General features: G+C 44.7%; 1 protein-coding gene across 8 annotated transcripts in view; it reads right to left on the bottom strand.

Moving 5' to 3' along the window:
- The window catches only part of CDH4 (cadherin 4), an 806,698-nt gene that overhangs the window by 25,100 nt on the left and 769,240 nt on the right, over nucleotides 1–12,358 (bottom strand). For all 8 annotated transcript variants that reach the window (XM_083618498.1, XM_083618497.1, XM_083618499.1 and 5 more), the window contains 2 exons: nucleotides 6,919–7,172; nucleotides 1,468–1,610 (listed from right to left, as the gene is read on the bottom strand). In XM_083618498.1, coding sequence (XP_083474624.1) covers nucleotides 1,468–1,610; nucleotides 6,919–7,172 — 397 coding nt within the window. The remainder of the gene's footprint in view (nucleotides 1–1,467; nucleotides 1,611–6,918; nucleotides 7,173–12,358) is intronic.

Below are 12,358 nucleotides of genomic sequence, written 5' to 3'. Positions count from 1 at the left end.
ATGAGCAGTGCTGAAGTGACCTCTCTGGGGCGCAAGCTGGGGCAGCGGGTATGCCCAGACAACAAGACCCCCTTCTTGACCTCTGTTATGTACTGAGTTGAATAGGATCCAAAATGCAGCAGTCTGATTGGTCCTAGAACAATAGGATCCAAAATGCAGCAGTCTGATTGGTCCTAGAACAATGCAGCAGTATGATTGGTCCACAGGAGCCACCCAGTCCAGCTCCAGGTGGAAGTGAATCCACAACCTAATTGGCTTACAGGAGAATCCCGGAATTAGCCAATCACGTGCAGCCCATTGTGTAAATAATGTATATTAAGCAGATATGCCTGGTTCCCTGTAACTTGGCTTCTCGCAGTGAAGAAACCGCCAGAAGGCCCTCGGCACTGGACCTCAGTGTCCTGGCAGAACAATGGGGGTGGAGACACTCCTTCAGGTATACTGGACGGAGGCCGTTTAGGGCTTTAAAGGTCAGCACCAGCAAGACCGGTGTTATGTGGTCTCGGCGGCCACTCCCAGTCACCAGTCTAGCTGTTGCATTCTGGATTAGTTGTAGTTTCTGGGTCACCTTCAAAGGTAGCCCCACATAGAATGCAATGCAGTAATCTAAGCGAGAGATAACTAGAGTATGCACCACTCTGGCGAGACAGTCCGCAGGCAGATAGAGTCTCAGCCTGCGTACCAGATGGAGCTGGTAAACAGCTGCCCTGGACACAGAATTGACCTGCACCTCCATGGACAGCTGTGAGTCCAAAATGACTCCCAGGCTGCGCACCTGGTCCTTCAGGGGCACAGTTACCCCATTCAGGACCAAGGAGTCCTCCATACCCACCTGCCTCCTGTCCCCCCAAAACAGTACTTCTGTCTTGTCAGGATTCAACCTCAATCTGTTAGCCGCCATCCATCCTCCAACGGCCTCCAGATACTCACACAGGACCTTCACTGCCTTCACTGGTTCTAATTTGAAAGAGAGGTAGAGCTGGGTATCATCCACATATTGATGGACACCCAACCCTGGTGATAGGATTATAAAATCCCTTCCCTTTCATCCTCGAATTGTTTCTGATTTCCTGAAGGAGCATCTCCTCTTCTGTCCTCAGCTTGGAGCATAATAAGGAGAAGAAACGTACAGCAGACTACCTATTTCTCCTGCCCCATCTTTCTACTGGTTTTACACACTCACGTATGGTGAGAGTCTACATCTTCCCTCCCATCCATCTCCCATTTGTTTCTTCATCATAGTCTGGGACAATTTCACGCATATAATTTATTCTGGCAATCTCCCGTCCCAGCTTCATGAGGTCTTCCTTCCTCTCCCTTTCTACTTTTTTTTTTGCTTTTTTATTTGAAAACCTGGGGAAAAATATATATCTAACTTACCCTGACAACTCTGTCAGGGCAACATTCCCATTTATGCATCACATTACAGTATTACTGAAGCATGGATGATGCAGGACTTGGGCCTACCGTTGTCAGCTGCCAGGAACGTAGCCTCGTAGACGTTGTTCTTAATGTAGGCCGACTCGCGATCAAGGATGGCAGCGGTGGTGATCTGACCATTTGTGGCATTAATGTTCAGCCAGTTTGCAGGATCTGACAGCTTGGAGTATCTGCGGAGAGCCGAGAATAAATACATGGCAGTCTCTTCCAATGACATGTCCTGAATATGGCTTGGAAATAAGGCTTGAGTAGTGTTTTGGCATTCTTGGTTTTCAGACTCCTGGCTCTTCATTTCGAAAGAGCACTTGGACATTTAGTCAGGCCTAAGGTGCATGTTATGTGTGAGAGACCCCCATGACTGGAACTTGCAAGACACACACACAACACAGTTCTGGGAAGCTGCCAATTTATTGGAACTGTGGCAAGGGCTGGGAAGGAGTGGATGAATCTCTCTATTTTGGTTCCTCTCAGTTGCTCATTTTCCCAATTCTAAATTCAGTTCTCCACATTTTCCATCCACCGTATTTTTCGCTCTATAAGACGCACCAGACCACAAGACGCACCTAGTTTTTGGAGGAGGAAAACAAGAAAAAAAATATTCTGAATCTCAGAAGCCAGAACAGCAAGAGGGATTGCTGCGCAGCGAAAGCAGCGATCCCTCTTCCTGTTCTGGATTCTGGGATAGCTGCGCAGCCTGTATTCGCTCCATAAGACGCACACACATTTCCCCTTACTTTTTAGGAGGGAAAAAGTGAGTCTTATAGAGCAAAAAATAAGGTACTTTTTAAGTCCTCGTGGAAATTCACCACTATTGTAGAGCACGTTTATCCCAATGCACCAATTTTCATCTGCAATTTCTCCTGATATAATGCATTTTTGTATGTTATCTTTACTAAGATATGCAATTTTAAATGCAAACTTTACCCTAGTTGTATGCATTTTTGTACACATTACTTGGCTGGAGAACTGCATTGCAAAAATTGGAGAAGCGTGAATTTCGAAGGACAGCTGTGTTTTGATTGGTGTATTGCTTCGGAAAGCACAAATTAGGCAGCTTTGCCTTTAAAAGTGAAATAAATCAACCCCCCCCACTCCTATCTCATTGTACTCCTTCACAGATCAGAACTGTACTTCCCCATGACTGTCTGCCCTGAAGAGAGAAATTGTGTGAAATGTATTTTCCTCACCCACCTCCATAGAGCAAGCAAGAGCCTGAGGTTGAAATTTTGATGTGGAAACAATTCTCAGGTTGCATCTCATTTTAAAAGAAAAGAAAGACAGAAAATGTTTGGGGAGCCAATAAAGGATCTTATGCCTAATGTGCAATTTGCTCTTTATTGACAAAAAAGGGCCCTATAAATGTTTGGCAATTCTTATTTTGACCTCTGTAACTGCACAATTTTCCAGGAAAGTCTTCATGCCCTGTTGTCAGGCTTTGGGGGAATCAGCTTCCTCCCCCATGGTAGTAAATAATAAGTGATCAAACAAAAGGAATGTCTTACCAGTTAGATTCTTTAATAATCACAGTGAGAGACAAAGAACCTGTCTACCTAGAATGGCGGTGCTCCCAATTAAGGGACGCTCCCCACTCTAGCCCTATTAATCCACGTCACTCCTATGTCTTGTAATCTGAGTTTGTACCTTCTGTGCTTTCTGTTCTGAGACTTTCTGAGTTCTGCTCAACCTTGGACTGAGCGGAGGAATGCTATCCAGAGACTGTGAATCAATCTGTTAACTCTCTCGCTTCCAGTGTTTCTTCTCCTAGCTGTTCCCCATCCAGTATTTCCCAGCTTCTCCCTTCTGAACTGTGCCCCTCTGCAAACCACTGTTCCAAATCTATACTGTCCTGCTCCTGGGAAGATTCAGGATCAGGGGGAGGGATGCTCCCACCATTCCTCCTCAGTGTAGACCTCCTCAGCATGGTCCCTGACACCTGTGGTAAGTGCTGCTTATGGCATGGATACTGCCATGCTAGTGGTAGCAAAAGCATTATTTAGTAATACATGAACAGTAATATAAGCGATCTTCTTGTGATATGAAATGGGCACGACCTGTATATATCATGTCTACAATAAGGATGGAGCTATGTAGAGGCATTGGCTGGCTTCACGGTTTTCCCCATGTTGTGATTTTTTGCATAGTGCGCATGCGCGTGCGCGCAACCCCCCCCCATGATTCATGATATATTTCCAGGTTAAAAATTATGAAACCGACATCACAATATGGACTTCAATATGGTATTCAATGATATATTGCCCAGCCCTAGTTAATACATGCAGAGACGCAGCAAAGGATCGTGATCAAGACTGTTCAAATCGAAGGAAAGGAAAATGAAAATAATAATAATCCAGAACTTTCATCTAGAAAAATAAAAATGCATGCATTTCCAGACACTCTTTATTAGAACTTGTGGACATTCAAAGAAGCTGAACGTTGAAAGACTCAGGACACACAAAAGGAAATACTTCTTCATCTTGATGGCCAACAACCTGGATAGCTTTCGAAGAAAATTAGGCAATTCATGGAGGATAAGGCTACCCATGGTTATTAGCCACAATGCCTGTCTTCTCCCCCTACAGTTGCTGGAAGCTACTGGAGGGGAGAGCACTGTTGCACTCAGGGGTTCTCATGGGCATTGTGAGAACAGGATGCTGGACTAGAAGGGCCAGCAAGAATTGCTGAACTCATGGGGAATTAAACTCTGGCCCTTTTTTTGCTGTTTTGACTGTGCCACTTGAATCAGACCTGTGCAACATGGCTGGGAAAATCAGCCACAAACAATGAAAGAGACACACAGGCCTTCTAGCACGGAAGCTTGCAAGCGGAAGGAAAGCCGCCCAAGCAACAGCACCACCACCCAATTGTTCTTCTGCTCCTGGACCCAAAAAATCCTAAGCTGGGTATTTCCCACTCCACACCGCTGGGATGTACAGCCTGCATTTGATCGGAAGGCAAACAGTTTTCCGTCTGCACACCTCAGTGCCGCTATGAGCGAGGAAGGGAAATAAGCACCCTTCAAAAGCCCGGGAGCTTCAGAATGAAACAACTAAGAAAAATGGCCTTGTTAGCTGAGACATTCCCTCTGTCCTTAAAGGTTTCACTGCCTGTCCAAAGCCAACAGGCAGAGGCAGTGAGTAACCACCGTCATTTTCTGCTCCAGACAGCTCCATCCCAGGTGAAATATCTCAACCCTCTAATGATTATAAAATGTCACAAGTGATGTAAGTTTAATTGGCCCCGGCTCTTGTTCCACAGTGTGCCCTCCTGCTATGCCAAATATATCTAGCATTTGCAATAAAGGAGCAGACAGATAACCAGTGAGGCTGGGAGGCAGGGAGGAGAGTTAGAAACCCCCTTTTCCTTAGGACTCAGCTGAGTGTACTGTGGAGAACACGGGTCCTTCTCCTTCAAATGGTATTTAAGCTCACCCAGCTGTGTGTTGGGTTGCAGTCAGCAGCTCAAACGGATGGTTCAGTGGCACTCTTGTCTCTGGAGTATATGTGTCTCTCAGCTACCATAGAGCATGAGAACGTAAGAAGAGACTGCTGGATCAGACCAAGGACCCATGAAGCCCAGCTCTCTGTTCTCACAGTGGCTAACCAGATGCCTATGGGAATGTCAGGGTGCTGTCAGCAGCTCCCAGCTGGATGCCCGGGAAAGTATAAAGACAAGGAAAAGTGTTAGGATATTTCCGTTCCACCTTAAAAAGGGAGCAGGTTGTTGTGTCACAGCCTGCGTATTTCCTGTTCACAGGAAGTTTATGTTTTGTTATATAGCTGTTGTTCTCTCTCTCTGTGCCTGAACATCGAAGCAGGCAGTCATGTTTTTTCTTTGTTCTGACCAACGCTGAATAAAGTTGTAAATAATGCTCTCCTGAGTGCATCTTTCACGGTGCAAACTCTGCTGAAAGAGCGTGCACCAGCCTTGGAATGTGGCATGTTATTTCTGAGGCTCGTGTTGCTAATTGACTGATACTGTATCTACGAGAGATCGATGGATCGTCCGGAGGTGACATGGAGTCATGATGGCCTTTGTCTCCCTGGCAGTATCCCAACAAAAAGTTTCTTACCTTCCTTTTTTATTTCAAACTTTACAGAGAGAGGCTATAGAACCCAGCCTCTTGGATACTGGCGTTGTCCTGAGTTAATCTCCACCCCCCACTTCTCTCCCTTTCCCTTATTAATCACCTTTTCCTCTATGGGTGCCGCTAAGGCCATCAATCTTTGAGCTCTTTGCTCTCCTACTTTTAAGGCTTGCCGGGTTCTGGGAGATGCTGGGTCTTGAATGCTTTCTAGTGACAACATGTCAGCCAGCTGCTGCTCTGGTTCTGTCTGCTCCTCCTCTCCCATTATTTCCCAACTTTCCCCTTCATCTGCCTCTGAGCTGTGACCTCCCGCAAACCTATGTTGTAAGTCTATACTGTCTTCTTTTTCCTCCTCCCTGGAGGAAGATGGGGAGGCAGTCTCCACCATTCCTCCTCCTCTGCCCAGCTCCTGACAGGGAAGCACAACAGCATTGTCCCCCCTCAGTTCCCAGAAGCTGGTATTCAGAGGCATATTGTCTCCGACCACAAGAGGCAGAGCATAGCCATCATGGCTAGTAGCCACTGGTAGCCTAATCCTCCATGATTTTGTCCAATCCTCCTTTAAAGATGGTGGCCATGGTTTAACTACGAGCTGGTATAACTACACTTTCCTGTGTCTGTCCTGAATCTTCCAACCTCCAACTTCATCGGACGACCCTGAGTTCTAGCATTATGAAAAAGTATGGGGCAATTAATACACGATAGGTGGAATTCAACACCATGCAATGACAATTGTTCTCTGAGTACAAGCATTTCTGCAGGTAGTAGTGTTTAGCTGTGTCTTGTGTCTGGAGACAATAAACACCTTCTTATTTTGAACCATGTGGGAGAGGAGACTTCCCCTTAACTGGGGACTCTGAAAGAAGCTGCCTGCTGGGAACAGGAAACTTCTGAAGTCTCAACCAGGGCTTGGCTGATACATCACACTGGTTGAGGTGTGGTAAACTACCAACTGACTTTCACAAGTCACCAGCAACCAACATGGTGCCTATTTGACTCTAACTCCCATCACTCCCAACCAGCATGATCAATGGGAGTCCAGCAATATATGGAAGGCACCATGTTGGCTATCCCTATAATATATATTCTTGCAGATATTTCCCTCCACATCTGCACATGATGTATGGTAAAAACAACAACAACAACCCTCTTAGCAGGGTGATCCTATGATAATGCTACCCTGTATTCAGAGAGTTCAACCCAGAGCATTTTATCACAATGGTAGAATTGACTACACTACAAACATCTAGGTCACAAAACCCAGATTCGAGGCACACCATGTGCTAAATCATCTTCAGCATCCATATAGACAAACAGACAGTGCCCCTTCTTCCCTGATACTTTCCAAGGAAATGCAATGCACATTCTTGCTTTAGATCGGGGTTCCTTCTCACCTTACAGCTTGCTGCATGAACCGGTCAGGATCCACAGCTGAAAAAGTCATCAATGCCGTCCCCGTAGGTACTCCTTCCTCCAGCCTGATGAGCTTGTGGTTTGTGGGGAAGTAGGGTGGTTCATTGACATCGGTGACGGAAATGGTGACTCCAGCAGTAGACTGGAAGGACATTTGGATGCCGCTGGCCAGGGGAGCTTGGTTGGACACCATCACTGTCAGCATAAAGGCTCTGTTCATCTCATAGTCAACTTCCTAGGAAATGCAAAGAAATACACAAAAGAGACAGAAAATCTGTGCACGTGAACTACAGACTGGAAATATGATAATCACTGGCTATCTCATTATCTCACGGGCATTTCAGAGGCACATTTTAACTTTCAAGGGCAATAGCCATTGTCATTTTGAAAGAATGCCTTTTTAATGGCAAACAAACTCGACTGCTTACTTGGCATGTGTCCCTCATGGTTGAGTACCTGCATTTGTCACATGGTCAAATTGCTTTAGCTGATGTGGGACTGTCACTCCTCCAGAATGCTGGAAGACAGCACTTCAGAACAACATGACCTACGTTGTCCGGTCTGGATAGATGCTTTCCCTGCATCCGACAACATAAGTGTCTTGGGAAAGGCTTCCAAAAGCAGAGATAGCTCTAGGTTTGTGGGGGGTCGCCACCAAATAATCCCTGCTGGGCACCCTTCTGCTTTAGCAGTCCTAGGTGGTGGTTGTGGTGCCACAAGACAACAGCAGTGCTGCAATGAGTATCAGGTGACTGTCAGCTGCTGTTTTCATTTCCCCACAATGCCACTGGAGCGAGACTATGTTGGAGACATTGTGGGAAAAGTAACTGGTGGCTCCCAGACCTAGCTATGCAGCAATGACCTTTCCCCTCCCTAAAATGGGGGAGCAAGGCAGGCATCTGATGCGAGTCCTGCTGGAATCCTAAGCTATGTCATCTGCCCAGTGATGCTGTTTCTTGTGGCCTGCCATATTAGCTTGTTGCAGGATGGATAAAATTATGTCTAGTGGCACCCTTAAAGGGTGATTCATATTTATTTCAAAAACAAGTGATGGCTCTTCAAGTGCTCTGCCAAACAAAGCAAAATACGAACAAAATAAAACTGTCAAAATAGTGCGCATTCAGTAAAATGCCAATGGTATGCATTTTTGCACATATTTATTGATTGTCTGTATAAACCCTTAGAAGCAAAATAGAACACACAGCCAGCTTTATCTGGCATAGCTGATTGAACTGCAACGTCACAACAATAGTAGTATCAATAATCACTATTGTTAGGATTTGTGTAACAAATTTATATACTGCACAAAGAAAAATTAACCTAAGCAACATAAGAATGACAGAAAACATGCATTAAACAAAGAATTGAATTCAAACTTATATAAAAACCATTTGGTCACTCATATAACTAATAACACATGGTTGCCTGCACTTTGCAGAAAGCTTGATTTGCCACGAATACTATTAATATTTATTTATTTTATTATCCATGCTTTCATACCAAGATGGCTTATGTTTCCCCACCCCCAAAAATCAATAAAAAACATATATCCATAAAAAATTAACTAAATACTAGTGGATACTGATTGGTTAAAAGGGGTGGAAATCATATTATGAAGGCCTGTCTAAATAGTACAGCTACCACTGCCGATGTCTAATTTGTCCCTCTGATGATGATTATGATAATGGTGAAAATCAAGAAACCCTTTTGTCATAATTCTGTGCAAATCTAAATAGGATTGAAATGGTGGGTCATAGTATTGCCAACTTTTACCAGTGTAATTTCAGATTTCTCAGGGAACCTTCTTTTTAAATCTGGGCTCCCAACCTGGGGGTTAATCTGAGTTGCAGAAGACCAGGGCTAAGATCTGGATCATCCTTTCAGTGGGAAAACTGCATGCATAACCACACATAAGGACTTTAGCCTATTTAAATGTGCCAGATCCACAGAGGGAGTGCCAGACAAGTCGCTCACCCCAACATATTTAAGATGGAAGTGTTAATATGATAGATATCACTTCTCTACTTAGAAGTTTAACCTGTGAGACAAAGTTTCCACACCACCCTTGAAATGCACTTTGTTCCTGCTGTGTGTCCCCCAATATATTTTGTGCGTTATCCACCAATTTGCTGGCCACCTAATTCCTGATACATTTATGTCATAGGGCTTAATAGTCAGAACCCAACCTGTACATTTGCACTGTCAGAAGTCAGAAAGCATACAAATCTATCTATCTACTATCTTCTTCAACAGCTCAAGAGCTCAGAGCAGAACACAGGATATTCACTATGAACATATGGCTTAATAAAAACTTGGTGGTGGCACGTTTGAACAGACCGGCAAAGATTAAGTAAGCTTTCTCTAATATTTATTAGTTCACATCTCAAGGGGCCAGAATGGTGCTGTTATGTCAGGCACTGAAAACAAAAGTTACATGGCTAGGAGGCATTTAAGAAAGAATAGCTTACTGCAAGTAAAACATCTCAGGAGGAAAGGTTTAATTTCTCTCCCCCCTGCTTCGGTTAACCTTGAGTGGAGTTATCAAAATAGAATTTGCTGAAACAGTTGGGTTGGAGACACTGAATGGAATATAGGGTTTGATAGCCTACAATGGCCTGAGTAAATTCTCTTATAACATACATTGAAAGCACTCTTAGGCCACTTCAAACTGCCATGGCTTCCCCCAAAGGACCCCCTTATTCCCCTCCCAGAGCTACAATTCCCAGAGCTCTCTGGGAAGAGGGATTGAATGTTAAGCTACTCTGGGAATTGCAGCACATTCATAATCTATCACATTGCTCACCCACAGGGAGAAGCCCTTTGCATGTCTCCTGTGTTTTAGAGATCTGGGAGGGTAGGGATCCAGTCTTGGCACTCAATGAAATGTGGATATGCCTAAGGGGACATGTTCAATGTAGGAGAGGCAGAGCTGGTGCAAACAGGAACCGAGCAGGAAGAGCAAAGAGTCTCTCAAGCACTATGGACTTTTGAGGAAATGTATAGTAAGACCACCAGAAGCACTGGCAAGCACACTAGCACCGATGGGCACTGCGTTGGCGACCCCTGTTGAAAACTTCATGGTACTTTGCTCCAGTCTATGCCAGTATGTCTATGGGACACGGGTGGCGCTGTGGTCTAAACCACAGAGCCTAGGGCTTGCCGATCAGAAGGTCGGTGGTTCGAATCCCCACGACGGGATGAGCTCCCGTTGTTCCCGTTGTTCGGTCCCTGCTCCTGCCAACCGAGCAGTTCAAAGTCCAAGTAGATAAATAGGTACCGCTCCGGCAGGAAGGTAAACGGCGTTTCCGTGTGCTGCTCTGGTTTGCCAGAAGCAGCTTAGTCATGCTGGCCACATGACCCGGAAGCTGTACGCCGGCTCCCTCGGCCAATAAAGCGAGATGAGCGCCGCAACCCCAGAGTCATCCACGACTGGACCTAACGGTCAGGGGTCCCTTTACCTTTTACCTATGCCAGTAATTGGTAATTAGTAGCAGAAAGTTTGCTACATGGAGAATGTCCAATAATATGAACACAGTCTGCAGCCTGAATCATAGAATAGTATAGTTGGAAGGGACCCAAAGCGTCATCTAGTGGGCCAACCCCCTGCTATGCAGTAATCTCAACTGAAGCATCCAAGACAGATGGCCGTTCAACCTCTGCTTAAGAACCTCCAAGGAAGGAAAGTTGACCACCTTCCGAGGGAATCCGTTCCACTGTCAAACAGCTCTTAATTTCAGAAATTTATTTCTGATGTGTAGTCGAAATCTCCTTTCTTGCAACTTGAAGCCATTGGTTTGAGTCCTACCCTCCAAAGCAGGAGAAGACAAGCTTGTTCCCTCTTCCCTCTGTGACAGCCCTTGAGATATTTGAATATGTCTATCATATCTCCTCTCAGCCTCCTCTTTTCCAGGCTAAACAAACCTGGCTTCTTCAACCGTTCCTTATAAGGCTTAGTTACCAGAGCCTCGATCATCTTGGTCGCTCTCCTCTGCACACATCCCACCTTGTCAACATCCTTGTGGTACCCAGAAGGACCACAACAAAGTGGTGGAACATCTGCATCACACACTAAAGGCCCTTGGCTTCTCTAGGTAGGGGCTGAGAATGTCCCTTGTCTGAAGACCTGGAGAGCTACTGCCAGTCTGTGTAGACATCATTGAGTTGGATGGACCAATGGTCTGACTCAGCCTACGACTATGTCCCATGTTTGTTCTCATGGAGGGCAAGCATAATTGTCAAAATTATAATTAAATAATAATAATAATAATAATAATAATAATAATAATAATAATAATTTCCCTACTTTGGGCCAACAACCCCTCCTGCCAAATGTGAGGAAACCCTTTGAGAAATTAAAGCTTTGGGCTGACTGTTTATGATGAGTCGACTATTCATTTTCTCCCATTGTTGCCCAAATGCCCTGTTTATTGCATATTATTTCATTGTGTCTCTAAAAGCTTAGACAGGTCCTTCCTAGCGGCTTTGGAGTTTGAGAGGATTGCTGTGACCTCTTACTAGTGGAACTGAGAGCACATAATGCAGATAAATCGGGCTATGTCTGAGAGTTATTATTTTATTATTTCAATATATATAAATATATATAATAACAATAATGTACCTTTTTGTTCTAAAGGCATCTTTAACTATCGGGAACAAGCTACAACTTCTCGCTGTTATTTCAGGAGAATGCCTCCATTTCAAAACCATTTCTGTAATTCACGTAGGGTTCATATTAACATTTTATTGAGTCAGATGCCACAGGGTACCTCTTGCAGCACTTGGAGATTCTGTTTAGGCCCTACGTGGAACAGAAAAGCCAGACTCCCCTCCCCTCCTCGTCCCCACCCCTGTTTACAAGGCTTGCGAGGGAGATAAGTATCTTGCGCCACCAAGGAAATAGCTTTTGTTGAGATGAAAAAACAAAATTGAAATTGTACATCATTCGTTGCCTCTCGGCACACAAAGTTCGCGTGGCAGACAAACTTACACTGAAAGCCGGTTAAAAGGGCTGCAGCTACACAGGTTTAAGTGAGGGATCCAGAAGTCTCTGAAGAGTTCTTTGATTGATGTGGTTTTTCAAAGTGTTTGGGATATGCTGGGTCCTCAACCCCACTTGATCAAACCGCAGCAAATTTGTCAATTTAGATTTCTCTCTGCTTTTTTTTATTTTGCCTTTTCTGCATCCATTCACTTTTGTCCTCCTCATAGACACGTTTCTATTTATTTAAGGCTTTTTAATTTATTTACTATTGATTATATTTATATCCTGCCTTTCTTCCAATGACCTCAGGGTGGTGTACATGGTCCTTTCCCTCCTAATTTTATTCTCACAACAGCCCTGTGAGGTAGGTTTGGCTGAGAGACTGGGACTAGTTCATTCAGTGACCTGCAAGGCTGAGTGAGGATTTGAATCCTAGTCTC

The sequence above is a fragment of the Podarcis filfolensis genome (genome assembly GCF_964270895.1).
Source record: "Podarcis filfolensis genome assembly, chromosome: 6".
Taxonomy (NCBI): Eukaryota; Metazoa; Chordata; class Lepidosauria; order Squamata; family Lacertidae; genus Podarcis; species Podarcis filfolensis.
The sequence above is the reverse complement of the archived record's forward strand: the minus strand, read 5'-3'. Positions and strand labels throughout refer to the sequence as shown.